This window comes from Salmo salar, chromosome ssa11, assembly GCF_905237065.1.
Source record: "Salmo salar chromosome ssa11, Ssal_v3.1, whole genome shotgun sequence".
Classification (NCBI taxonomy): Eukaryota; Metazoa; Chordata; class Actinopteri; order Salmoniformes; family Salmonidae; genus Salmo; species Salmo salar.
In genome coordinates this window covers 67699610-67726995 of record NC_059452.1, presented here as the reverse complement: position 1 = coordinate 67726995, position 27386 = coordinate 67699610, and the positions used below count along the sequence as shown (strand labels likewise).

The window sequence follows — 27386 nt, the reverse complement described above, 5'->3', positions numbered from 1 at the left end:
GAGACTTGTATCAGAGCAGAGCCGATACAGAAGACACGTGTTCGATCCTAGTCTTTGCTATATATAGAATATCTATGTCCAACTAGAACTCCTCTCTGAATTAAAAGAGCAGCAAACCATTTACTTGATTTATTTACGTTTCATTAACTTTGGTTTTAAAAGATGGGTATCCAAAGCGCTTTCATGCATGTTCTCTCGCTGAGTAGCAAAGCAATCTGTCAGTACAAATTGCAGATCTTTCTCTAGCTCCCAAAGGGCTGATAGCTCATTAATTGAGCATTAAGTGGTTTGGGATTGCAGAAGTTAGGTTTCTGTGATTGAAATTCAGCCACTGTCACATCTCGGAGGATATGGTGAATTTCTAGTCCAAGAGCTCGCATGTGATGACGTTTCCCCCCCAAAAAAAACACTTGCTACAAAATGGAAGCTTGCATGTGCTTCCTGTAAAGCTGTCTGTTTAAATGTGTGGCAGCTGCAGCACCTTGCAATAACACTCTATTAACACTTCTGACTCACTCTGTTTAGAAATGTTACGACCATCGCTTGACAAGTTGTTTTTACTTCACGTTTGTTTGTCTGACAAGATTATACCACATAACAGCTGGTTACTTATGACACTGGGTTTGTTTGTGTTTGATATCTCTTTTGGTTGTCTTTGTTCCCGTTGGGTTTTTCTGTTACCTGTTTTTAACATTATTTGGGCCCTTATTTATCTCGTTTTGTGTTCCTCCCTCCTTCCTTTTTTGTCCTCTCGTTTTGATTCTGCCCCTTTTCCTCCTCCTCCTCTTCTTCTTGTCCTCCGTCACGGCTCCCTCTCATACTGGTAGCTTATGTCCCTGTTAACGTCCCCGCACCAGCCCCCCCCTGCCCCCCCAGCCTCCAGCCCCCCCTCACCCTCTGCTGTTCCCAACGACCCCCAGTCTCCCAAGCAGAACAAGGAGCCCCTCTCCAATCGCTTCAATGAGTTCATGGCCTCCAAACCCAAAATGACTTGCCTCCGGAGCCTGAGGCGAGGGGTAAGTGTGTATCGTGCTGTGAGTGTTTGTGGTTGTGTGTCCGTGAGAGAGTGCGGTGTGTGTGTGTGTGTGTGTGTGTGTGTGTGTGTGTGTGTGTGTGTGTGTGTGTGTGTGTTTGTGCTCGCCTGTCTCCTAGCTCTGTGGCATCGCTGTATGGGGGAGGTTATACTCCAGGTGGCATCAGGCCTAAATTCTTCAGGTATCTCTTAATAATCTTGAATTGGCTATCGATTAGATCTTCATGATTTCCCAGTGTTCCAGAGATAACATCTCAACCTTAAAATGAAATGTGCTGGTCCAAATCTATTTAGGACAACTCTGTCTATCCTCCAGCCTCCTCCATACGGCGTTCTGCCTGTGTCTGTATCTGTGTTCCGCTTCTCTAGCATGCTTCCATAGTTCTGCGCTAGCGGAATCACATACTCAGTCGTCTGTCTGTCTGTCTTTCCAGACATAAACTCATGAACTCTCCAACCTGTTTCCTCAATCTCCACTTTGAACTCTAAAACTGCTTCACACACAATGACAGTGTCATCAGAGCTCCCTCCCAATGACAGACACGAGTGGGCATCCTGCTACCTTGTAGCTCTCCTTGGAGAGTTGCCATGATGATGCAATGAGATACATTGCTAGATGTAGTAATAGGGAGAGTATAAGCAACTGGAAGAAGTTTTGTTCTTTAGTCAATAATTACTTCCTTCCTTCCGCCTATCTGGGTCGAACTGAAATTCAGTAACAGTATAACGTGTTAAGATTATGCATAAGGTCAAAAGTCACAGTATATTGATTAGGACGTTGCGCTGGTGTTATAGGCTGATTGAGTCACTGAGTCTGACGGGCCGGGCCTGGCTTGCAGCAGGGCTTTTTTAGACGGCCCTGGGGTTCAACACACCCTCTTTATCTGCAGGCACACACACACACACGCTGCAGCTATCTGGTGTCATGTCGAGTTTCTATTCCTAAATCAGCCAGAACCATGATCCCTGTCCAGGTCACGCCCACGGGGCCAACAGAGCTCCCTCTTGACGTCAAGAACGTGCTAAACTGCTCACGTGTTCCTTCCGGCCTCAACTAATAAAGTTTGTTTATGTTTGTATCTTTTGAAGGGCAACAGTTAGAATGCACTAGAGCCATATATTTCTCATAGCCCGACCCACAACGTATGATGTCTGTGAAAGCAAAGGAACAATAGTAGTAGTAGTAGTAGTAAAAACAATGTTCTCTCAGTGATAAATTATTGAAGGTCAGGAGAAGGAGGAAGTGGGGCAAATCTAGCAGGAAGTGAACATCTCCCGAACAGGAAGTGGAGTAATGGCCATCTTCTAAACTGGCAGGCCAGGGTAGTTCTATATCTGAAGCATTGTTTTCTGTTAATGTTGCAGATTCAAATTAGTTCATTCCTCTATGACCTTTCTGTAACATTTGAATGAAGGGAAAGAAAGGGAAAAGGTCAGGTTTTTGTTATGGTCGGGCAGGGCCACGTATTGAGCACGAGATTGCCTATGTTTTAAGATTTATAGGGCTAAATATGAATCTCTCAACATCCTCTTCACTCCTTTTCATTATCCATATTGATGAAGTATTTCTGTTGTTTTTGTATGTGTATATTAACGTTGTTAAGAATACTCGTAGACATCAGTTTTGTGTTAAACTTTCTTTTCTTTTAGGAACTAATTTTAAAAGCAGTAGAGAAGTCAGTTCAAACATGAGCCGTCTGCTCTGCCCAAGCTGGAACGTGCGGCCATATTGCCTGCCCTGCTTAAACAGCTGCTCAGTTGCACAGCACCTCAGTGTCACAGTAATCCACAAGGCCTCTTAAAGAAGCCCTCTATCACTGTGGTCACACGCATAGAGATCCTATTAAATTACTAGAGGTGCTATGTCAAACCCCTCAAAGTTCCAGAATGGCATGAAAATGGCAGCTATACATGCGGTAAAGAGGTGAATCTAACTCTACCAAAACAATGGAAATGCCATGGTAATGTATGGGGGAACATCCTGAATCTCCTCATTGCCCCACAGGAAAATGAACCAACATTTAGGCTATTGTTTATATGTCTATTTCATACAATGTTGAGGTCAAAATTTGAGTAAATTGCTTGTACGGATGTCAACCCCAACACATGTTCATGTCATCGTCACCAATCAACTGCATTACAGTTAAAAACTACCACCACCGGTTTCTGTAGGGAAAGGATACCTAGTCAGTTGCACAATTGAATGCATTCAACCGAAATGTGTCTTCCGCATTCAACCCAACCCCTCTGAATCTGAGAGGTGCAGGGGGCTGCCTTAATCACCGTCATCAGTGCCCAAGGAGCAGTTGCAGTTGGGCGTTAACTTCCTTGCTCAAAGGGCAGATGGGCACATTTTCCCCACCTTGCCGGCTCAGGGAATCGAACCAGCAACCTTTTGGTTATTGACCCAACATTTTTAACCGCCAGTCTACCTGCCGCTCAGGTATGCTAGCTATGCTACCAGCTTATACGAACGGGAGTTAGCATTTAACAGTCACGTCTTCTAAAACTGAAAAGGGACAGCTTCTAAATGTTATGCAGCGAAAACAGCCCAAAATATAAAAATCTAACTGAAGTAAGCACATTGTGGGCCTGTTACAATACATAAATCCTGACGGATTTGACGAATATCCACTTTGTTAGATCAGATTTGTTGAATGTGCGCCAATCCGGCGTCCTTCGTCTACCCCCCATTGACCTCTTTATCGCATCCATTGTGGTCAGGGAGAAATCCAAACCAGTCTAATTGGAATGAATGGCACTAGAGGGATAGGTGATGCATTACCTGCCCTTACTAATGCGGGAAAATAAAAGTAAGGCATTTGATATATCAGTAATTGTGTAATAGAATTATTGTCAACCTAAAATATTGTCATATAATTAGAAATACAATTTACACAGGTTTATAAAAATTGCCTGTATAAATAGTCTCTAAAATATATATGTAAATAGACCATAAATGTCCCAATGTTTGTTTTCTTGGAAAGCTTTGTTATAATATGATACAGTACTTGTTGCATTTACAACTTGTCTATGTCCTATCATCAAATGATTTCAGCCTGGGTATGGCTGTAGGTTGACTGCATTGTTTGTATGGAATGTTATATTGGCAGGTAATTTGAAACATTATTGAAATCATTCCACTTAAACTGGCTGGCTATTAGCTAACACACATACTGGGCAGACAATCTTCAAATTCATTGTTTTACACAATATCTCAGCATTGGCTGACCAACTCCCTTACCAAAATGGCTGACCTTTTATACTGTCATAAGAAGATCCATGTCCGTTGTAGTATTCTAATTCCTAATTCTATGGTCACACGAACCAAGTTATTAGTCGATATCGTAGTACAGCACTACACTGTACAGGTGCTATTAGTGAGTGAAAATATGAATATTATCACTTTAATAAACCTCAGTATTGACTGAGCAAAATATTAGTTATGAAATGTGATATCTTTGAGAGGGCCGATGTCAGTTTTCTTTCCTTATGACAGGTTATATAACATGTGATATGAGTGTGTATTTTAATATCATGCTAGTTGTGTCTGTAGGTCGGGTTGTGGGTTCAGTCTTTGGCCAACAGCTGCACAGCAGAGGGATGCTTTACCCAGCATCCCCCAGTGGGAGGGCCTGTCATTCCACAGCCCTCTGAGCCAACGCCAGATATACAGGAGAGAGAGAGAGAGAGAGAGAGAGAGAGAGAGAGAGAGAGAGAGAGAGAGAGAGAGAGAGAGAGTGTCTGTGTGTGTGTGTGACATAGCAAGGATAAATGATGACAGCATCATCAGAGTGAGTCAGAGAGTGTTTCTGTGAGAAAACACAGAAAGAAAGAGAGATGGATGATGTAAGTCACTGAATGAGTGTGTGTGTGTGTGTGTGTGTGTGTGTGTGTGTGTGTGTGTGTGTGTGTGTGTGTGTGTGTGTGTGTGTGTGTGTGTGTGTGTGTGTGTGTGTGTGTGTGTGTGTGTGTGTGTGTGTGAGAGAGAGAGAGAGAGTAAACCCATTAGCCTCATTAGTAGCCCTGTGCTGATTGATGAAGCTGTGTTGTTCTCTCTCATAACCATGGCAGCAGCCTCCTACTCGCCCTCTCTCGCTCTGTTATCACAAAGACTGGAGGACTCAGGGCATACCCACGTACGCTTTCGAGGCCAGACAATATGTCGTAAGTGTGTATGTTGGCCAATGCGTGCGTGCGTGCCTTAATTAGGAACTATATGTTTGTGTCTCAGCAATGTGTAGCACAGACAGTAGTCTCATATAATGATGATACACTGACAGTATATATACTACCGTTCAAAAGTTTGGGGTCACTTTGAAATGTCCTTGTTTTTGAAAGAAAAACACATTTTTTGTCCATTAAAATAACATCAAATTGATCAGAAATACAGTGTAGTCATTGTTAATGTTGTAAATAACTATTGTAGGTGGAAACGGACTATTTTTTTATGGAATATCTACATAGGCGTACAGAGGCCCATTATCAGCAACCCATCACTCCTGTGTTCCAATGGCACATTGTGTTAGCTAATCCAAGTTGATCATTTTAAAAGGCTAATTGATCATTAGAAAAACCTTTTGCAATTATGTTAGCACAGCTGAAAACTGTCGTGCTGATTAAAGAAGCAATAAAACTGGTTGAGTATCTGGAGCATCAGTATTTGCGGGTTCGATTACAGACTCAAAATGGCCAGAAACAAAGAACTTTCTTCTGAAACTCATCAGTCTATTCTTGTTCTGAGAAAGGAAGGCTATTCCATGCGAGAAATTTGACAAGATACTGAAGCTCTCGTACAACGCTGTGTACTACTCCGTTCACAGAACAGCACAAACTGGCGCTAACCAGAATAGAAAGAGGAGTGGGAGGCCCCGGTGCACAACTGAGCAAGAGGACAAGTACATTAGAGTGTCTAGTTTGAAAAACAGACGCCTCACAAGTCTTCAACTGGCAGCTTCATTAAATAGTACCCGCAAAACACCAGTCTCAATGTCAACAGTGAAGAGGCGACTCCGGGATGCTGGCCTTCTTGTGAGGACTTGTGAGGCGTCTGTTTCTCAAACTAGACACTTTAATGTACTTGTCCGTTTGTTCAGTTGTGCACTGGGCCCTCCCACTCCTCTTTCTATTCTGGTTAGAGCCAGTTTGCGCATGGAACAGTTTCAAGCATGGAAAAGCCTTCATTTCTCAGAACAAGAATAGACTGATGAGTTTCAGAAGAAATTTCTTTGTTTCTGGCCATTTTGAGCCTGTAATCGAATCCGCAAATGCTGATGCGCCAGATACTCAACTAGTCGAAAGAAGGCCAGTTTTGTTGCTTCTTTAATCAGCACGACAGTTTTCAGCTGTGCTAACATAATTGCAAAAGGGTTTTCTAATGATCAATTAGCCTTTTAAAATTATAAACTTGGATTAGCTAACACAATGTGCCATTGGAAAACAGGAGTGATGGTTGCTGATAATGGGCCTCTGTACGCCTATGTAGATATTCCATTAAAAAAAAATCAGTTTCCAGCTACAATAGTCATTTACAACAATAACTACATGACCAATGAAAAACAATGACTACATTGACTACACTGTATTTCTGATCAATTTGATGCTCATTTAATGGACAAAAAATGTGCTTTTCTTTAAAAAACAAGGACAATACATAGAAATAATAATGTATTTCCAGTTAGACACATTTGCCATTTTAGATATTTTTGTTTCCTTCTAAATGAGGCTAGTGTCTGTGACTGCCTCACTGTATTTCACATGGCCCTTCTGCCCTGTCATAAGACCACAGTATCCAAATGATCAGAACCAGGGATTACCTCATTTCCTGTCCCACATCTCAGCTTGCGGTGCTTTCTGTTGCAACACCACCAACCCCAGAATCGCCTTGGACTCCTGCTGCAGTGCACATTTTTTAGGGGTCAATTCTCAAAGTGTCACAAGCACTACCCTTAAACTAAGGAAGTGGGATTGAAGCACGGTGAATGATGGTCTCCCCACCATTTTCTCCTTCATCTTATTTTCTGGGGTTCACAACATTGGGTTGTGGTGCTCATAACACTTTTGGGGGGTTTAGTCTACCCAGAATTCACCCCTCCAGTGCTTCCTTCTGTGTGCTGGCACCATGGCACCATAGCCTATCTGTATACCATGTACCTGTATATACCCATCTGTCTGAGATGTCTGACAAGTCACGTTTTGACCCTATACACTCAGCTACAACAGATACTAGTGAACAACAGACCTCCCCTGTCTATTACACCAGCAGTTCTTAACGGAAATAGCACAGTGAGAACAATTTTCAATGTCGAGAGGTGTAGAGAGGGATAATTAGGCACGATGGGGAGGCTGATCGAAGGCCATTCCAGGTGAATGACTTGATTACAGGACCAAAGGGAGTATAGCCTGGCCTCATCATGGCCCCCAAGTGCAGCCCTTGAGCTGTTAACTGGATTACAGGTCATTCACTGTAGCTGGAGCGACCCAGTGTGTGTTAAAGTATCTCTTTCCTTTGTTTCCTACAAACTACGTCCTCATAATAAGTCATTACAGGGATTAAAGCTGGAGCGACCCAGTGGGTGTTAAAAGTATCGCTCCTCTCTATAACCATGGAGCTCACAATAAACTATAACCATCTTTAATAGTGCAATCACTACATGTGCAATAAAACCGAAGCAACCTCTCACATTATGATTTTTCCAGTTCTCTTTTTTCTTCTTCTATCATTTGCCTTAATTGTCCTTTAAATCAAACTTATCATTAATCATGAATCTTTGATGAACCAAGTGGTTATGTTTGTAGTTTGATCTGACTGAACTCATTGATAAAGAAGGTTGCTACTAGCTCCTGATTACTTGTGCTCATGGGCATGTATCCTGCCTGGTATAGCTTTGAATCTATGAGCAACTTCTCCCTAGTCTGAGTGCTAGTCTGTTTGTGCTTTCTTGACAACTCAGACTGGCCCAAACAGACTGGCACTCAGGCTCACCTCTCCCATGAGTGAATGTCACTGTTTGAAACATACTGTCTCTACGTGAACATGTGAACTGTCATCATGCTTTACTGTGACACACGTAGCCAGCGCCCCCTGCTGTTAAATGCTGTCATTGTGTGTGTGTGTGTGTGTGTGGGGAGGGGGTACAGGGAGAACAGAGAGGGGTGTGTTATCATCCATCCTGTGTCCTCCTGTTTTCCTGCAGTGGGTGTCTCGACTCACCTCTCTCTCTGTCTCTCCTTCTCTCACTTTGCTCGCTCTCAATCGCCGTCCTGTGCAGTCTAGACTTGTGAGTTGGCTTCCTTGTCATCACCTCAAGTCATTTTAAAACCCAACTCTTATTTTGTCATTCATCCCTGAAACCTGACGTTGAACTTCACCAGATGAGAAAAGAGTTAACTAGAGCCATACGTTATAAAGGGAGATAGATAGTCCTGAGAATGACCGGTTATTGTCTTGGAATAGCATCTCGCTGAGGTATTGCAGATTTTGTTTTCCATTGTAATCAGAACAAACTGTGGGAGCGTCCAAACGAACCAGCATCTGCAAAGAGCCTCAGACCTGTTGCACCTCACGTATCTGATCTGTCATTTTTCACAAATGCTCTCATACCTGATGGGTCTATGCATTCGCTGTTCAGTTGTGAAAGCTCTGGTTATCACCTTGGTCAAGATGAACATCTTCGAATCCAATGACCGCAGCAATCTATCATATACAAGGCATCCAAGACTTCTACCTTCCCCTTTCCAGGTTTTGAAACACCCAATTATTTTCCTCATATGGTGAAGTTTGGCTAAGGAACTGCTTTTTCTTCTCAATATCCATGTCAACAACTAACGACATGCTGTACATGTGCATGCAGTACCAGGAGGAACCGCAATGGCCAATTGCTATGTGTTATTCTGCTGTTGTCTGACTTTTATCTGTTCTCTTTCTCTCCTGCTCTTCTTGACGTTTCTCTCGCCTCTCTTCTACCCATGAAGCTTTCTCTCAAGCTGGTAAGCATGACCGTAACACTGCATGACCTTCGTGGCGTGAACCGTATTCTGATGGTCGTGTGCACGTCCACCTAGTACCGCAACGTGGTTGAGAATTCTGTGTGACCGCTGTTTGTTAGTGTTTGGTTCCTTTCATCCGTTGTCTTTTATTTATTTAGTCCTTTTGTTGTGACATGAGGATGGATTTTGCAGATGCAGACCCTTGTTGTTGTCTCATAATTTTTGTTTTTTGTGTGTATGTGTGTGTGTATTATTTTTGTTTGTTGTGTCTCTCCCCACTGTGCCTGTGTGCTCTGTGCAGATCACACTCAATTCCCACGTCCGGAATCTTATTGAGGTGATCAGAATTACAGTTAATGTTTTGTTTGTCCGTCAGACCTGGGTTTCGAATACTATTTGAAATCGTTGAAATCATTTTCTTTCATTTCATCGCAACAGACAAGCTCAGTCAAGTATTTGAAATGATTTCAAATAGTATTTGAACTTAGGTCTGTCTGTCCGTCTGTCTGTCTGCTAGTTCCATCCCCTTTGATTTGTCCTCATACTCGTTAGAAGCAAAGATGGATGATTCCAATAGATACATCATAATCATAGCTGATATCAAAGATATAGGGTAGATACTGTAAAATCAAAGATGTGATACATGCTGATTTTGATAAATAGTAATTTAACAGTGTTCTTAGTATGCGCTGTGCAAGCCTCTAAAGATGATATTTTTCAGCATTAGCTGCCAAGCTCAGAGTGGTTCTGATGTAGAAATTAATGGCCCAAAAAGAGCTAAACTAAAACGTCCAGACGATGCCGAGCCTTCCAGGAATATCAAGTATTTTCCACTGAAATGCAGAACAGATGGGAACAAATGAAATTGAGCTTTTTGTCTCAGTCAGGTAGACACTCAGAGATCCTATTACATTACTAGAGGGGCTATGACATAAACCCTCAACGTTCCAGAATGGGGTGAAAATGGCATCCATATTGGTCAGAGAGAAATAATCAAAACCAGTCTTACTGGAATGAATGGCAGTAGAGACATAATCCTGGAAAATAAAAGTAAGGCATATATCAGTAATTGTGTACTGGAATTATTGTCAACCTAAAATATTGTCATATAATTATAAATAGAGTTTATACAGGTTTTATACCAATTGAATGTGTAAAATATATGTAAACAGGCATAAATGTCTGAATTTTGGTTTTCTTGGAAATCTGTGAGTGCTGTTATATGATACAATATCAATACTTGTTTACAACCTGTCAATGTCTTATCATCAACTGACTTCAGCCAGTGTACTGTATTGGCTGTGGGTTGACCGCATTGTTAGAATGGAATGTTGGCATATTGGCTGATAATTTGGAAACATTTATGGAATCATTCCTCTCAAAGATCAATTCTGTAAATGCATTATTTTACACAATGTCTTATCACAGCACTGGCAAACCATGGTTGACCAACTCCTTGACCAAAATGGCAGATTTTGGTCCCATCATAAGAAGGTTCATGTCCATTCTAATATTCTGATTCCTAATTCTACGTAGAAACTAACCTCTTCCCCAGGCTCAATTGCTGGAGAGAGAGAGAGTTGGTGGTGGATGAGATTAGGTAGAAACGTATTTGAAATTCCATCTATGACAGTACTCAAGTCCTCTGCATCAGACTTCTACATTGAGCCCTGTGGGAATTTTGAGTTGATGAATCATAAACTACAGAATCGTCTGCCTTGAAATAATTGTTGTAGAACCGCCTTAGTCAACCACAATAACATAAGTCACATGATAATCATTAGTTCATAACTTTGTGTGTAGTAATAATTATTGAGTGGTCAACATTGACAAATGCATGTCAAACAAATCCTTTGGCAAGAGATTAGAAATGATCAAGATCAGTTACCAGTGATTAAATGTAATCAAGTAGATATACAAATGTATATCTGAGTGTGAAATGTATGTTGAACAGGTAAGTTACTGGGTAAAGATACACAACATGACCAAAAGTATGTGGACACCTACTTGTCGAACATCTCATTCCAAAGTCAATGGCATTAATATGGAGTTGGTCCGCCCCCCTTTGCTGCTATAACAGCCTCCACTCTTCTGGGAAGGCTTTCCACTGGATGTTGGAACATTGCTGCGGGGACTTGCTTCCATTCAGCCACAAGAGCATTAGTGAGGTCGGGCACTGATGTTAGGCAATTAGACCTGGCTCGCAGTCAGCGTTCCAATTCATCCCAAAGGTGTACGATGGGGTTGAGGTCAAGGCTTTGTGCAGGCCAGTCCACACTGATCTTGGAAAACCATTTCTGTATGAAGCTTGCTTTGTGCACAGGGGCATTCCCAAAACTTTTGCCACAAAGTTAGAATCACAGAATCATCTAGAATGTCATTGTATGCTGTAGCATTAAGATTTGCCTTTACTGGAACCAAGGGGCCTAGCCCTAACCATGAAAAACAGCCCCAGAGCATTATTCCTCCTCACCAAACTTTACAGTTGGCACTATGCATTGGGGCGGGTAGCATTCTCCTGGCATACGCCAAACCCAGATGGTGAAGCGTGATTCATCACTCCAGAGAACGTGTTTCCACTGTTCCAGAGTCCAATGGCGGCTAGCTTTACCACTCCAGCCGACGCTTGGCATTAGGTTTGTGTGCGGCTGCAACAGGTCTTGTGCTGACATTGCCTCCAGAGGCAGTTTGGAACTCAGGAATGAGTGTTGCAACCGAGGACAGACGATTTTACGGGCTACGCGCTTCAGTACTCTGAGCCGTTGTTGCTCCTTGACGTTTCCACTTCACAATAACAGAACTTACAGATGACTGGGGCAGCTCTAGCAGGGCAGACATTTGATGAACTGACTTGTTGGAAAGGTGGCATCCTATGACGGTGCCACGTTGACAGTCACTGAGCTCTTCAGTAAGGCCATTCTACTGCCAATGTTTGTCTATGGAGATTGCATGGCTGTGTGCTCGAATTTTATACACCTGTCAGCAACAGGTGTGGCGGAAATAACCGAATCCACTAATTTGAAGGGGTGTCCACATAATTTTGTATATATTGTGTATCACCTGTATAGCACCTTGTCTCATTAAATAATTTTCACCTGTCATCAATCAACAGCAAGCAGGGTGTTCTTTATTCTAGTGATCAACCATTTGTATAAATTCTGTAAGTATGAATTTGAGCATGAACCAGACCATGTTGCATGTTATCTGGTTGGTAAGTGTTGCACGCAGTGCAGCTAGATGAGGTAAGGAAGATCATCGCCATGGTAGCCTGGCCTGCTGCTGTGTTTATATTTGCTTTCTCACCAGTAAACCCCAGTGACCTCTGACCCTTGACCCCTGGCGAAGTAGGACGTTGACCTTTGTCCCTTTTATGTTACAAGTATAGTGGTCTGAGCCTTAATATATCCAGTCCGAGCACATGATCAGATAAATACCATGAATACTATGGCTAGTCAAAGAAGCCAATCTGAAAGCAACATATAAAAATGTGAGGAAAGCAACAATGAATCCCATTTTAATTGCTAACAATACCATGACAGTTAATTAATGTATAATTATCCATTGTATTGTATTGCTGTACAGTGATTTGTAACACAATAATTACCTAAGTGTATGTAAGAAATGTAACCAAATAGTACCACCAAGTGGTGTATCTCTGAACTGCAGTATATACAGGACATATTCAGGCAGCTTTGGAAAGTGGAGCAGGCCCAATTGAACACAGAAAACAGAGAGAATGACTCACCATCATCAGAGATGATCGATATTTATTCTATCCAGGAAGCTCCTTTATTAGGAAATGCAATCCTGTCTGCCCTTAAATGGCCCCACAGTTTCCATTTCAGAAACACTACCTCCTTTTACGCTTCTCTCTTGACAGTTATGGTGATACTGAAATATGAACACCGAAATGTGATTTGACTGGATATGAAGTAATGTGATACATCCTAATATAATTTTAGGCTTGGGACTGAATAGGTGAAAGGTGGTTGAATGGCTCACAAGTACGGTAGAGGCTAGAGCTGCAGTATCTAATTCTGGTTAATCAGCCATCATACCTCTATCAGACACACAACCCTCAACGGTGGGAAATTAATTCATCCCAATGGCTTTACTGTAAGGGGGGGGGGTACTGCACCTGAAGGATTCTGGTGTTACATAGAGATACTGAACATCTGAGAGGGGTGTTAGAATATGTTATACTGTATATTCATCCGTTTAGAGACACGATGTAGAATGCTCCTGAAATTTACTTTTTCTTCCTCTCTTCCACTATCTCTCTCTTTTTTACATTTTTAATTTCTCTCTCTCCATAAGGGCTCTGGACCAGAGGACTTCAGCCACCTGCCCCCAGAGCAGAGAAGAAAGAAGCTTCAGGCCAAGATAGACGACTTAAACAAGGACATCCAGAAAGAGATGGACCAGAAGTAAGTGTGTGTGTGTGTCTGTATCTGCAACGTAAGCCTCAGCCATATTTGTATGGAAATGATGTCATAACTCCTCCCTAAAAGCTCCCCCAAGTCCTTACTGTCAGCCAATTTATGGACCAAAATTTGCCCAGTAAAACTTCGGGATGGATATAGATACTCGGGTAGATTTAGGGGAAATGTGGTTGGCTTGGTCAGCATTAGACTGGGCTATCTATTTGTCGGAGTATGTCTTGAGTATTCATGTGTCACTCTCTCTTCCTCTGGCCGTCAGAGATGCCCTAACTAAGATGAAGGGGGTGTATGAGAAGAACCCTCAGATGGGTGACCCTGCCAGTGTGGACCCCCGCATAGTAGAGATGGCAATGAACATCGAGAAACTGCAGTCCGAGGTGCAGAAATTCGAGGTGAGTCATGATAAACCCTCTCGACCTATCCCAGACAGGAATGTACTCTATTTCTAGATGCTGGACGGACTCCGTGTTGTTAGTAGCATAGTTATCTTGTTCGGCTTTGCTAAGACAGTACCTCATTATTAGATCAAACAGTAGAGTGCTCCTGAGTTCTCTTCCTTATTTGGAAATGATGCACTGCCTTGGCGGCTGCTATTTGTTCTGGCTTTGTAAAAGAGCAAGGAGCCTTAGTAACAAGGCTATATCTGACTCTGGACTGCACTACTCTAGCAAATCTCATCGCACAATCCTAACGTATGCGTGTGTGCGCGTGTGTACCAGGGATGGCTAGCTGAGGTGGAGGGGAGGTTACCATCGAAGAGCGATCCTCCCAGGAGACAGAGTGGTCTGTACGAGACACAGAACAGCAACAGTAGCACAGTTGCCAACAACTGTGCACAGGACAGAGAGAGGTACAGTAAACACACACACACACACACTCCATTACTCAACACTTTGTAGTTTGTTACTGTAATGTTGTGTTGTGAGGTTGCTATAGTTACTATGTGTGTGTGTGTTGGTCCTTGAGCAGCCCGGATGGCAGTTACACAGAGGAGCAGAGTTCAGAGACTCAGGTCAAGGTGGCCGTGGCCAACACTCCAGAGTTTGATGATGAGTTTGACGATGGGGATGAGGAGACGCTGCCTACCATCGGCACCTGTAAAGCCATCTACCAATTTGAAGGTAATACACCTTTAACAGGTAATACACCAATCAGAGACAACAACACGGGTAATGTGGGCTGGAACATCTATTTGACTATTTGAGAGATATGCAACAATAACACTCGTCCACCTTGTTTTGACACTTTACTGGCTTTCTCTCTCTCTTCCTTTTCTCTTCCCCCCCTCTCCTTCTCACTTTCTCTCTTTCTCATTCCATCTCTTTTCCTCCTCCCCCTCCCCTCCACTAGGTCATAATGAGGGGACTATATCAGTGACGGAGGGAGAGCTGTTGTATGTGATAGAGGAGGATAAAGGTGACGGCTGGACACGTGTCCGCAGGAACGAAGAGGAGGAAGGCTACGTGCCCACATCTTATGTCGAGGTCTTTTTGGAAACAAACGCCAAAGGTGCTATGACATACATTTAACTGAAGGGGTTTTCTTTTGGGGCCGAGGGCATTTTTTTTTCATTTTCAGGGGGGGGGCTTGGGGAGTCGAGTACACTCCTCCCACTCTCTTCCACTCTGAATGATGGACCAACCAGAAGTCTCCATGTGCCTCTGTCATGATTACCATGTAGCTGAGACCGGCCCCATGCACTGTGGTGTTGTATGTGATGGGTATCTCAATGTATTTGGGAGACAGGATAGTTTTAAAAGAGGTATTGGTTGTTTTTGGTGTAGGGTGAAGTTATCCCTAGACACTGATCTTGGGTTGGTTTTACATTTCCCACAATAATGGTTAAGGTCATGATTGGGGGTGGGGAAGCTGATCCTAGATCTGTACCAAGGGGAAACTTGACCCCGGAGCATTGTTTTCCCACTGGCTCTGAGAGAATTCTCTCCTCGTTTCCTCTTGTTTGCCAGGAGAACTGTCTGTCGTTACTTCCAGTCAACACAATGGGAATCAGGGCCGGTTGTAAGGACTATTTCAATGAGTGCTTTTTTGTTCTTGATATGCATGCCGTCATATTTCCCCCAAAATGTTCTTATCACCTGACAAAGGTATACTTTATCATATAGCAACTGGCCTCAAAGGTAGACTAGAGTTGTGGTCAGGATGAAAACAAAAAGGCAAAATGTAAGTGTGTGTATGTTCGACTACATATGTTGATGGTCTTAACCACTGAATCATATTCCCACAGAGGCCAGTATCGAGGTGATATTTGGAGAGAACAAAATAATATAATCATTTTTTGGGGGTTAAACCACGGGATCGTGTGTGTGGGGAAAAAAAACCTGCTTGCTGTCTCCAGTAGTAAAGCATGCTAGATTGTACAATGTAAAAATAAGCAAATTATTATTTGATTCTGCTGTAAAAAAAACAACAACAAAAAACATATGCAATCATATTTTTTTTGTACTGTGACAAATGAATGTACCGAATCACAATGCTTCACCCCTATACATAGGACTGCATTCTGTAGCTCAGGAGGCTATTAGCGCTCAGTGAATATCAACTCCTCTATCCTGGATTGTCTCACTCATCTACTGTTAAGATGCACCAATGTCACAGACTAAAAGGTCCAAGGAAGGAGCTATTTCTTTTTCTGGGCCTTTATTTTCCAGAACGGTTGTAGAGGAATTCAGGATTGAGAATGAGCTGTACCATTATTCTCTCCCTCATTCTCGGTGAGAACGTTGTGAGAACAGAATTTTTGTTGTGTGGCTGATTGTAACGTTGGTGCTTGGTTGCCAGATCATGCATGGGTTTTGATTAGCACCTCGGTGCAGATGAGTCCATTTGAGAAGCATGGTCTGTGCTACAGTATGGTGTTGAAACTGTTTTATGCCTCTAAAATATCCAGTCATTTCTCTTTTGAAGATTACTGAATTGTGCAAACATAGGCCCAAAAGGCAACTTGGAAGAGACTCCAACTTTGTTGTCAAATCTCAAAAAGCTCAACAAATACGCTTCCACAACTCTTTCTCCTATAGCGGTGAAAGTAATCCCGTCTCTGACAGTGCTATTAACACAACCATTTCATCCCCCTGCTAAACGGGGGTCCAAATGAAATGTGAGGCATGTTATGTTGGTAGTCATTTTCTCTTTTTTTTCCTTTTTTTACATAACATGTTTTGGTGCATGTTTGACATTGTTATAAGCTTAAGTGTCTCTTTTTGTTTTTTGGAAATGAGAGATTCACACACCAGATTAACATTTAGAAACAGTATCATAAAAAATATGACTTTTAAGATACAGCAACTGATATTAACACCAGAGAACAATATTATTTCCTTTCAAAGGCAATTGCAAAGAATAGTTCTTCTTCCACCTCATTTAGTATGTGAACTACATTTTCTTTCCCTGAGATCTCTCTCTAACGTGTTCTTTTTTCATTTTTTTTTTATTTTTTTTTTCTTTCAAATTGCAGATTCCTAAAAGTGTGAGAGGCTGGCTCAGAAATGGCAGGGCAAGCAGCCTCGGAGACAGAGCAACCACATTCACGTTCCTTTTATTGTCATAGAGTCAGAAAGAGAGAGAGACATGACCGAGACAAAAACGGGAGACCGATTATGATGTATCTCAATTTCCAACCCGATACATACGTAGAGTTCTCTTCTTTTGCAACAGTTTCTGACCAGAAGCAACAATAATAAGCATCCCAATTTTGCACCCGTAAATCTTTTAATAGTCCATTACACATTTATAATTTTGCTTCCGTTGTCCCTGCAAAGCTTTGCTTCTCGATGTACTAACTCAGCTTCCGCTACGCGGCGTTACCATGGCGGCTGTTAGCTCTCTCGCCTCAAATCCCAACCCGCTACCATGCCGCCCCTCCCCAACCCCCTTCCTAAAGCACTGCAGGGTGTGGTCAGAGACAAGACCAGCTCCCCCCCATGGAAGGGGGGAAGAAGCAACACAATCTCCCCCCACACCCCACCCATACCATCTCACCTGACCAGACCATCAGACAGGAAGGCTGGACAGGAAGCCAAACCGTGTCCCTCCAGTCCACCCTAGCATCCAAACCAATCAGGTGGATACAGTTGCAGTATCTCTCTCTCACTCACTCATTGACTCAGAGCCATCATCACAGAAGGAACCGTCCAGATTCAGCATCACTTGGAGAGCCGTGGAGTTCCCATGGAAACAACGCAGTCATTCCACTCTCTCAGACTGCAGCTCCATATTTTGCAGGTTTCAAATGGACTAAAACATGGACCGGTTAGTCTTCTTACTGTATGTGTGTATGAAAAAGCTTCATTTATAGTGTGTGTCTTCTGTGGTGTCTGTCAGTATCATGTACATCCTCCATACGTGACTGGGGAGTGGACAGGACTAGGAGCTCCAGGACCGAGAGGGGTTGGGGTGGGAAAGGGGACAGGTTCACTTTACTTCATTACTTCACCTCACCTGCACTCTCTCCCTACCATACCATCATGTGTTGTTACTGGCATCCCATCCAGCGGTGAAAAAGTATCCAATTGTCATACTTGAGTAAAAGTAAAAATAGCTTAATAGAAAATTACTAAATTTAAAGTTAAAGTCACCCATTAAAATACTACTTGAGTAAAAGTATAAAAGTATTTGGTTTTAAATATACTTAAGTATTATCAGTAAAAGTACAAATTATTTCACATTCCTTATATTAAGCAAACTAGGAGGCACTGTTATCTTGTTTTTTTAATCAACAGATAGCCAGGGGCACACTCCAATACTCAAACAAATATCAAACGAAGCATTCGTGTTTAATGAGTCCGCCAGCTCAGAGGCAGTAGGGATGACCAGGGATGGTCTCTTGATAAGTGAGTGAATTGCAACATTTTCCTGTCCTGCTAAGTATTCAAAATGTAACAAGTACTTTTGGGTGTCAGGAAGAATGTATGGAGTAAAAAGTACATTATTTTCTTTAGGAATGTAGTGAAGTAAAAGTAAAAGTTGTCCAAAATATGATTAGTAAAGTAAATTACAGATACCCCCAAAAAATGACTTAAGTAGTACTTACAAATATTTTTACTTAAGTACTTTACACCACTGATCCCGTCTGCTCCTCTCTCTGGCCACACCCCTCCCCTCCTCAAACCCCTCCACCAACAGGTGGCAGATGCTGGTCATTGGCTGCGTTGATGGCCATGTCACAGCTTAGGATGGGGCTTCTCTCAGGCAGTGCGTGCAGTATGCATGCATGCCCTGTCTCCTCTTTGGCTCGCCACCCTACTGATTTGCCCATGTTGCTTTTTATTTCAGTTAACACACATTGCCTGTTACACTTCTTAACCTGTTTGTCACCTTTTGGGTTCTGTGCTTGGGGATCCTCTACAAGCTCTTCCTTATTTTGTTTTGTTGCTGTTTGACTGTTCCTCGTCTCTGAAAGCATGTTCACCTACCTGTGTTTTTTTAACAGTGAGTGTGTGCTCTCCCTCACAGTAACTCCTCCTGCTCAAAATCTCAGCTAAGAAAGTTTTGGATTCCGAAACTTCTGTTTCTGAATAATTTTATGCATACAGTACATGGTTATAAAATGTAATTTGTCAATTTGTTATACTGTATGTAATGTTGTTGGCTGACATTGTACATGTTTGAGAAGTGTGTCGAAGGCAAGTGGCCGTTAGCTTCAACTAGCCTCATCCTGTGGATACATACTGTGCTGTATAACGTCTCCACTGTATATCCTACCCAACAGACAGAATGTCCCCGGAAGAAAACTTGAGGATTAGTTAAATTTCTCATGTAATTTGCATGGTCCACTTACTACTGTATATGGAAGTATTGTAATACTGTGATCCACACACACACTTTCTTTCCCACAAGGTTGTGTGTGACTGAATATGAGACGAGACAGACTTCATTTTGGGCCTTAACTACTTTAATCCATAGACTTAGATAGACATCGCATCATTGTATCTGTCCCATTATGGCATCTGTGAGGGCATGGGCAGCCCATTGAGGCCATCTCCATTTTGAAGTAGTCCATTTTCTTCTACCACGAGTTGGCAAACAAACTAAAAGGGTGCATATTGCCAGCTGGAGTGTGTATGAACAGGTTTAAACAGGTTTAAAGCCAAGGTTGGCAATTTACTGCCACCTGCAGTTATGGAATGTTTGCTCATGCGTATACTTCATTGGCTGATCCCTCCTGGTGACCTGGATGGAATTATGTGATCCTTCCTTAACCCATAGGAAGTCCCACCCAGTTGACTACTTCAAAATGGTGAAAGTCCTCAATGGCACTGCCCATGATAAAATGGGCTTTTAGGCACTAAAGTCCTCTATCTCTCTCTATGGATTTATCCTACCACTTAGTGTAAAGACAGATGTCATTCTATTATCTGTGGTATGTTGAATAGGTCAAGACGTCTCTTGTTTTTTTTTTATAAAGGTTTGGGGGGGGGTATTATTTTCTATGCGGCGGTCGAGGTAGATTACCCATAACATCTACAGAGATGATGATGTCCACTGTTTCCCTCTCTCAAAGGCACATACATTTTACATTTTTTTATTTAGTTCATTTTATTTGTCATTATTTTTTACCAATTTTGGGTCGAAGAGATTTTAGCTTTTTATTTTGTAGCTAGATGTTTCTTTAGCTGGAAAACTGTTGCACCTGAATTACAAACCACCTATAATGATGAAACCAGTTGTTTGATCTACCTGAAGTCACCGCAGATGAAGTAATGAATAACACATATTTGTTTTGTCTAATGAAGCCGTTAGTGATGGCACCCTATTCCCTATTTAGTGCACTACTTTGACCAGGCTCAAGAGTGTCTTGAAACTTTTTTTTATTACAATATTCCTACTCAAGCAACATTTCAAAGAGCAGCAACTGAAATTGTATCAATGCAAACCCTGTATATTATCATTAGAACAACAAACGAACAGTGATCCATCATCATTTGGAGTCCCAGTTACTTGTCATGATATAGAAGCAGCGCAAATCTATAAGTTCTTTGGCCGAGAATCAGGTCAGGTCAAAGTCTCCTTTTGCTATTCCCATCCGTCCATCTCTTATTTTGATTATTGTAGATATTCATTTGGCAGTTGTTTTGTTTGTGAGAAGTGAAAAGGCAAAACTGATTTCCATGCAGACCATCAGAAGTTGCATATCTGTAGTGCGCTGACAGACAGATAGACCCACTCAGAAGCGAGCCAGTATAGAGGGGAATCTGCTTATCTCCTCCTGCTAATGCTGGACTCAGACCATCCTAGACCTTCAGCCTGGCCCCAGCGCATCTGTACAGAAGAAATGGCTTGTTGGAATTAGAGAGAATATATATAAATATATAAATAAATATTGATTCAACTAAGACAAAAAAAGGAAATAAACAGTCTATTTTTAAGGTTTTAACGATTAAAAGGACCTACCGTTACTTTTTTCTCTCGCTTTGATAAGACTTTGTTTTATTGTTTTTGTTTTGTAAAGTCTGCCAAATGGTGTGTTTCGCACTTTTTTTTGTTTGTGTTCCATTTGGTATATGCTTGCGTTTCGGAGCACTGAATACTTTGTATTGTGTAAACTGTGCCAATTAAATACATGTTGAAAATAACTAGTCTTCGCTGTGGTCCGGAGAACAACACTGCCACATTGTGCAAGGACAATTTGAGGGGGGAAATTCCATTATCCATCATTTTTGGAGCTTCTGATGCTCTCCAAGTCTAAGACTGGTGTTCGTTCTGCTGTCAAATAGCCCCACAAATACTCCTCTTTCCATCATGTTTGGAAATGCTGATGGTCCCTGACTGTCTACCTTTTGTTTCAGTGATTATTAGCAGGCTAATGTTGACACTTTTTGTCATTTCTGCCCAGTTTAGTAGTTTAGTCATTCAAGTAGTTTTTTTCCCAAGAACAAACAACCTGGGTTAGAGGTTAAAATGGAATAAACTTGACTAGAACTGAATACAATTGTGACAATACCAGGTGAATCACCTGAGAATGGGGAGGGTGTTAGCTTACCTGAGCGAGGTCCAGTATAACCACAGGTTGCACAAGTCCACGATCCACCACAGACAACTGATTAAACTCAAGTCGCACACTGTCCACTGGGGGAGAACGGGGAAGTTGGGAAAGGCGAGGAATGTGTTGGTCAGAAGAAAAGTAAAAGTATTGATAGTGAAATCGTCAGATGACTGGCGTATTACTTGCCTGGTATCATCACCTGTTGTAGTGAAACCATCTGAAAAAACAGAACCCTACCAGTGAGAAAGATTAGATAACCAATACATGCAGTATAAAGACTTGGGTACAATCAAATGTATTTATAAAGCCCTTTTACATCAGTTGTCGGGCACACTTTAAAATACTGGCGTATCAGTGAAGATAAACATTAGAGAAAGAGGAGAAAGAGGAGTTGACAACAATGCCGTTACACAAACAGAGCATCCATACACCTACTAAATGAGGTAGCAGCTGTTCAGAGCGAGAATAAAACAAGACTACAAGCAAGAAACAGATAGAGACAGGGAGAGAGTTGAAGGAGTCGCTGTTCAGGTCTCTGACTGTACCTCCAGCGGTCTAAGCACAGGCCCCAGCTTCTCCAGGGTGAAGTAGGGATGGTTGGACAACTTAGGGTTGGAGAGTCTCTGTCTTGGGGCTTGCCTAAACATCAGACTGTTATCATGGTTACTCCATGGATTTTCTGTCTGACCGAAGTCGCACCTAAAAAAGACAGTCTCTACAAGCCAGAATGTTGAATAAAATGATATTTACACTTACTTTACCGGTTGTACATGCTGCTGGTCCTTTTGGCGGTAAGAGTTGGAGATATCCACAGGAAAGTGTTGCTACGTTCTGTCGCTTGTATTTTCATTCTCTTGGCCCATTGAACACGATGCACAATAAGTAAACAATAGTAGAATGTAACCGAATGCAGTATGAGGCGTTACATTTCAGGCGTTACACGTGTCTGTTATGAGGAGTTGTAGTGTCTTCCAATAATCACTCTATTGCGGCATTCTAGACCTCAGCTGAATCTGGTAATGACTGGTGTGGCTGTTGAACAAGTTGAGGAGACTAAATTACTTGGTGTTACCTTAGATTGTAAACTGTCATGGTCAAAACATCTAGATTCAATGGTTAAGATTTGGGAGAGGTCTGTCCGTAATAAAGAGATGCTCTGCTTTTTTGACACCACCCTCCACAAAGCAAGTTCTGCAGGCTCTAGTCTTGTCTTATCTTGATTATTGTCCAGCTGTGTGGTTGAAAGCTGCAAGGAAAGACTTAGTTAAGCTGCAGCTGGCCCAGAACAAAGCGGCACGTCTTCCTCTTCATTGTAGTTAGAGGGCTTTTATACAGTTGAAGTCGGAAGTTTACATACACCTTAGCCAAATACATTTAAACTCAGTTTTTCACAATTCCTGACATTTAATCCTAGTAAAAATTCCCTGTCTCAGGTCAGTTAGGATCACCACTTTATTTTAAGAATGTGAAATGTAAGAATAATAGTAGAGAGAATGATTTTTTTCTGCTTTTATTTCTTTCATCACGTTCCCCAGTGGTTCAGAAGTTTACATACACTCAATTAGTATTTGGTAGCATTGCCTTTAAGTTGTTTAACTTGGGTTAAACGTTTCGGGTAGCCTTCCACAAGCTTCCCACAATAAATTGGGTGAATTTTGGCCCATTCCTCCTGACAGAGCTGGTGTAACTGAGTCAGGTTTGTAGGTCTCTTTGCTCACACACGCTTTTTCAGTTCTGCCCACAAGTTTTCTATAGGTTTGAGGTCAGGGCTTTGTGATGGCCACTCCAATACCTTGACTTTGTTGTCCTTATTAAGCCATTTTGCTACAACTTTGGAAGTATGCTTGCGGTCATTGTCCATTTGGAAGACCCATTTGCGACCAAGCTTTAACTTCCTGACTGATGTCTTGAGATGTTGCTTCAATACATCCACATAATTTTCTTCCCTCATGATGCCATCTATTTTGTGAAGTGCACCAGTCCCTCCTGCAGCAAAGCACCCCCACAACATGATGCTGCCACCCCCGTGCTTCATGGTTGGGATGGTGTTCTTCGGCTTGCAAGCCTCCCTCTTTTTCCTCCAAACATAACGATGGTCATTATGGCCAAACAGTTCTATTTTTGTTTCATCAGACCAGAGGATATTTCTCCAAAAAGTACGATCTTTGTCCCCATGTGCAGTTGCAAATGGTAGTCTGGCTTTTTTATGACGGTTTTGGAGCAGCGGCTTCTTCCTTGCTGAGCGGGCTTTCAGGTTATGTCGATATAGGACTTGTTTTACTGTGGATATGGATACTTTTGTACCGGTTTTCTCCCGCATCTTCACAAGGTCCTTTGCTGTTGTTCTGGGATTGATTTTCACTTTTCGCACCAAAGTACGTTCATCTCTTGGAGACAGAGCGTGTCTCCTTCCTGAGCGGTATGACGGCTGCGTGGTCCCATGGTGTTTATACTTGCTTACTATTGTTTGTACAGATGAACATGGTACCATCAGGCGTTTGGAAATTGCTCCCAAGGATGAACCAGACTTGTGGATGTCTACAATTTTTGTATGTGGCTGATTTCCTTTGATTTTCCCATGATGTCAAGCAAAGAGGCACTGAGATTGAAGGTAGGCCTTGAAATACATCCACAAGGACACCTCCAATTGACTCAAATGATGTCAAATAGCCTATCACAAGCTTCTAAAGCCATGACATCATTTTCTGGAATTTTCCAAGGTGTTTAAAGGCACAGTCAACTTCTGACCCACTGGAATTGTGATACAGTGAATTATAAGTGAAATAATCTGTCTGTAAACAATTGTTGGAAAAATTACTTGTGTCATGCACAAAGTAGACGTCCTAACCGACTTGCCAAAACTATAGTTTGTAACCTCTTACATCTAGACGTTCCGCTAGCGGAACACCTGCTCCAATATCCAATGATAGGCGTGGCGCAAATTAAAAATTCCTCAAAAATACAAAAACTTCAATTTTTCAAACATATGACTATTTCACAGCATTGTAAAGACAAGACTCTCCTTCATCTAACCACACTGTCCGATTTCAAAAAGGCTTTACAGCGAAAGCAAAACATTAGATTATGTCAGCAGAGTACCAAGCCAGAAATAATCAGACACCCATTTTTCAAGCTAGCATATAATGTCACAAAAACCCAGAAGACAGCTAAATGCAGCACTAACCTTTGATGATCTTCATCAGATGACACACCTAGGACATTATGTTATACAATACATGCATGTTTTGTTCAATCAAGTTCATATTTATATCAAAAAACAGCTTTTTACATTAGCATGTGACGTTCAGAACTAGCATACTTCCGGGGAATTTGCTAACAATTTACTAAATTACTCACGATAAACGTTCACAAAAAGCACAACAATTATTTTAAGAATTATAGATACAGAACTCCTCTATGCACTCGATATGTCCGATTTTAAAATAGCTTTTTGGTGAAAGCACATTTTGCAATATTCTCAGTAGATAGCCCGGCATCACAGGGCCAGCTATTTAGACACCCTGCAAGTTTAGCACTCACCAATATCAGATTTACTATTATAAAAGTTTGATTACCTTTTGTTGTCTTCGTCAGAATGCACTCCCAGGACTGCTACTTCAATAACAAATGTTGGTTTGGTCCAAAATAATCCATCGTTATATCCGAATAGCGGCGTTTTGTTCGTGCGTCCCAGACACTATCCGAAATGGTAAATCAGGGTCGTGCGCATGGCGCAATTCGTGACAAAGAAAATCTAAATATTCCATTACCGTACTTCGAAGCATGTCAACCGCTGTTTAAAATCCATTTTTATGCCATTTTTCTCGTAAAAAAGCGATAATATTCCGACCGGGAATGTCCATTTAGCTAAACAGAGGAAAGAAAACAAAGCTTTCGGTCGACGCGGGCACGAGCCTGAGTCTCACAGTACTGTAACCAGCCACTACCCAAACGCGCTACTTTGTTTCAGCCAGAGCCTGCAAAGCCACGATTCAGCGTTTTGCCGCCTTCTGAGAGCCTATGGCAGCCGTAGGAAGTGTCACGGGACAGCTAAGATCCTCACTCTTCAATAAACAGAGACAAGAAGAACGACACCTTGTCAGACAGGCCACTTCCTGCATGAAATCTTCTCAGGTTTTTGCCTGCCATATGAGTTCTGTTATACTCACAGACACCATTCAAACAGTTTTAGAAACTTTAGGGTGTTTTCTGTCCAAAGCCAATAATTATATGCATATTCTAGTTACTGGGCAGGAGTAGTAACCAGATTAAATCGGGTACGTTTTTTATCCAGCCGTGAAAATACTGCCCCCTAGCCATAACAGGTTAACAAGAAATCTGTGGAGTGGTTGAAAAACGAGTTTTATTGACTCCAACCTTAGTGTATGTAAACTTCCGACTTCAACTGTAAATACTATGCATGCCAGTCTCTCGGCTAAGAGTTGAGGAAACATTCATGCGTTGAAAATCCCAAATTATTTGCATAGTCAATTTACACACAGGTCTGACACACACACTTATCCCACCAGACATGCCACCAGGGGTCTTTTCACAGTCCCCAAATCAGAACAAATTCAAGAAAGCGTACAGTATTATATAGAGCCCTTATTGCACGATACTTCCTTCCATGTCATATTGCTCAAATAAACAGCAAACCTGGTTTAAACAACAGATAAAGCAACACCTCTCAGCACAACGCCTCTCCCCTGTTTGACCTAGATAGTTTCTGTATGTATTGATATGTAGGCTACGTGTGCCTTAAAAAAAAAATATGTATGCAGTTCTGTCCTTGAGTTGTCCTTATCTATTCATGTTCTGCATTATGTAATATTTCATGTTTTGTGTGGACCACAGGAAGAGTAGCTGGTGCTTTTGCTACAGCTAATGGAGATCCTAATAAAATACAAAAAGTACAAAAAAACACCAGTTGTTAGTTGAATATTACATTTTACAATCGAGGTATAGACACGTATAACGCCTCATATACCAACGTCTCACACGTAACACTTCATACTGTACACATCATTGGCATCAGCTGATAGAGGCTGGAGGGGAGAAAACCGCAGCGAACTACAAACAAACAACATTGTTAGTCTTCGAGACGAGGACGAAAGTAGGTAGACAACTAACGAAAATCAGACACCTAGTTGTTTCTTAGCGTATCGTTTTGTTTTAAAACGACCTGGTTCCATTTCGAAAATATTTTGTTGACTTCCTGGATTGAAAAACGTCGTATCTATAACTTAATGTCATTGGCCCACACTAATAATATGTAAATAAAATTAAATTGCATTCTGGGTATATATATTAATACAAAGAATAAAACGTATATAACCACTGATTTGGATGTTAGAAAATATTGCACGCATGGCGAAGTAGTACTTTTTCCTGTTATTGTATATTTGCCCAAAAGGGTAGATAAAATTATACTAACCATGACCGAGAAGTTGATATGCTAGCAGTGGTTTATATAGCGATAATTTCCACTGTGTTGTTGTGTTGTATGAAAGGAGAGAAGGTTAGCACTCCCCTTGACAAGGATGGAAGAGGCCCTAGTGGCCTTCAACACACATATGGTTAAGGCATTGCCACTTACTTCGTGGCATCTTCAACCAAGTTTTTAATTGATACATCTTGAAATTAATTTAATACTCACAGAAATATGTATTTCACACACACAAAAAGCATGATAAGAATTATGAACCATTATCCTCACTAGGACAGTTATTTCATTGGCTGTTTTTGGTTTGAAGAATTATCAATTGGCATTAATATTCACAAAATTAAGTTGCTACTCATGCCCCAAAACAAAACAAAACCGATAACAACATGTAACACTGTACTGCAGATGAGAATGCGTCTTAATTACATATTGAAATCTTTGTGTAAGTTTTTTCAATGACCAGAAGAGAGCAGTCAT

At 41.7% G+C, this 27386-nt stretch overlaps 1 protein-coding gene, 1 long non-coding RNA gene and 1 other non-coding gene across 19 annotated transcripts in view; 2 read left to right on the top strand and 1 right to left on the bottom strand.

Annotated features, from left to right (window-relative positions):
• Positions 1–21056, top strand: part of LOC106562963 (formin-binding protein 1) — a 103448-nt gene extending 82392 nt beyond the window's left edge. For 3 of the 17 annotated variants that reach the window (XM_045689866.1, XM_045689862.1, XM_045689865.1), the window contains exons 10-18: positions 828–1016; positions 8305–8313; positions 9008–9022; positions 9324–9359; positions 13340–13449; positions 13724–13856; positions 14184–14314; positions 14434–14585; positions 14815–14993. In XM_045689866.1, coding sequence (XP_045545822.1) covers positions 828–1016; positions 8305–8313; positions 9008–9022; positions 9324–9359; positions 13340–13449; positions 13724–13856; positions 14184–14314; positions 14434–14585; positions 14815–14993 — 954 coding nt within the window. Of the gene's footprint in view, positions 1–827; positions 1017–8304; positions 8314–9007; positions 9023–9323; positions 9360–13339; positions 13450–13723; positions 13857–14183; positions 14315–14430; positions 14586–14814; positions 14994–16939 lie in introns of those variants that run through there. The other 14 variants (XM_045689863.1, XM_045689871.1, XM_045689864.1 and 11 more) reach the window with 14 other exon arrangements.
• Positions 20275–23027, bottom strand: LOC106562964 (uncharacterized). Its single transcript, XR_001319151.2, has 2 exons — positions 22223–23027; positions 20275–22117 (listed from the first exon to the last, which is right to left on the bottom strand). It is a non-coding gene; the product is annotated as an uncharacterized lncRNA (long non-coding RNA).
• A 3935-nt stretch (positions 23028–26962) lies between these two features.
• LOC123725284 (U6atac minor spliceosomal RNA) lies at positions 26963–27090 on the top strand. Its single transcript, XR_006757785.1, has one exon. It is a non-coding gene; the product is annotated as a U6atac minor spliceosomal RNA (small nuclear RNA).
• Positions 27091–27386: the final 296 nt, after the last annotated feature.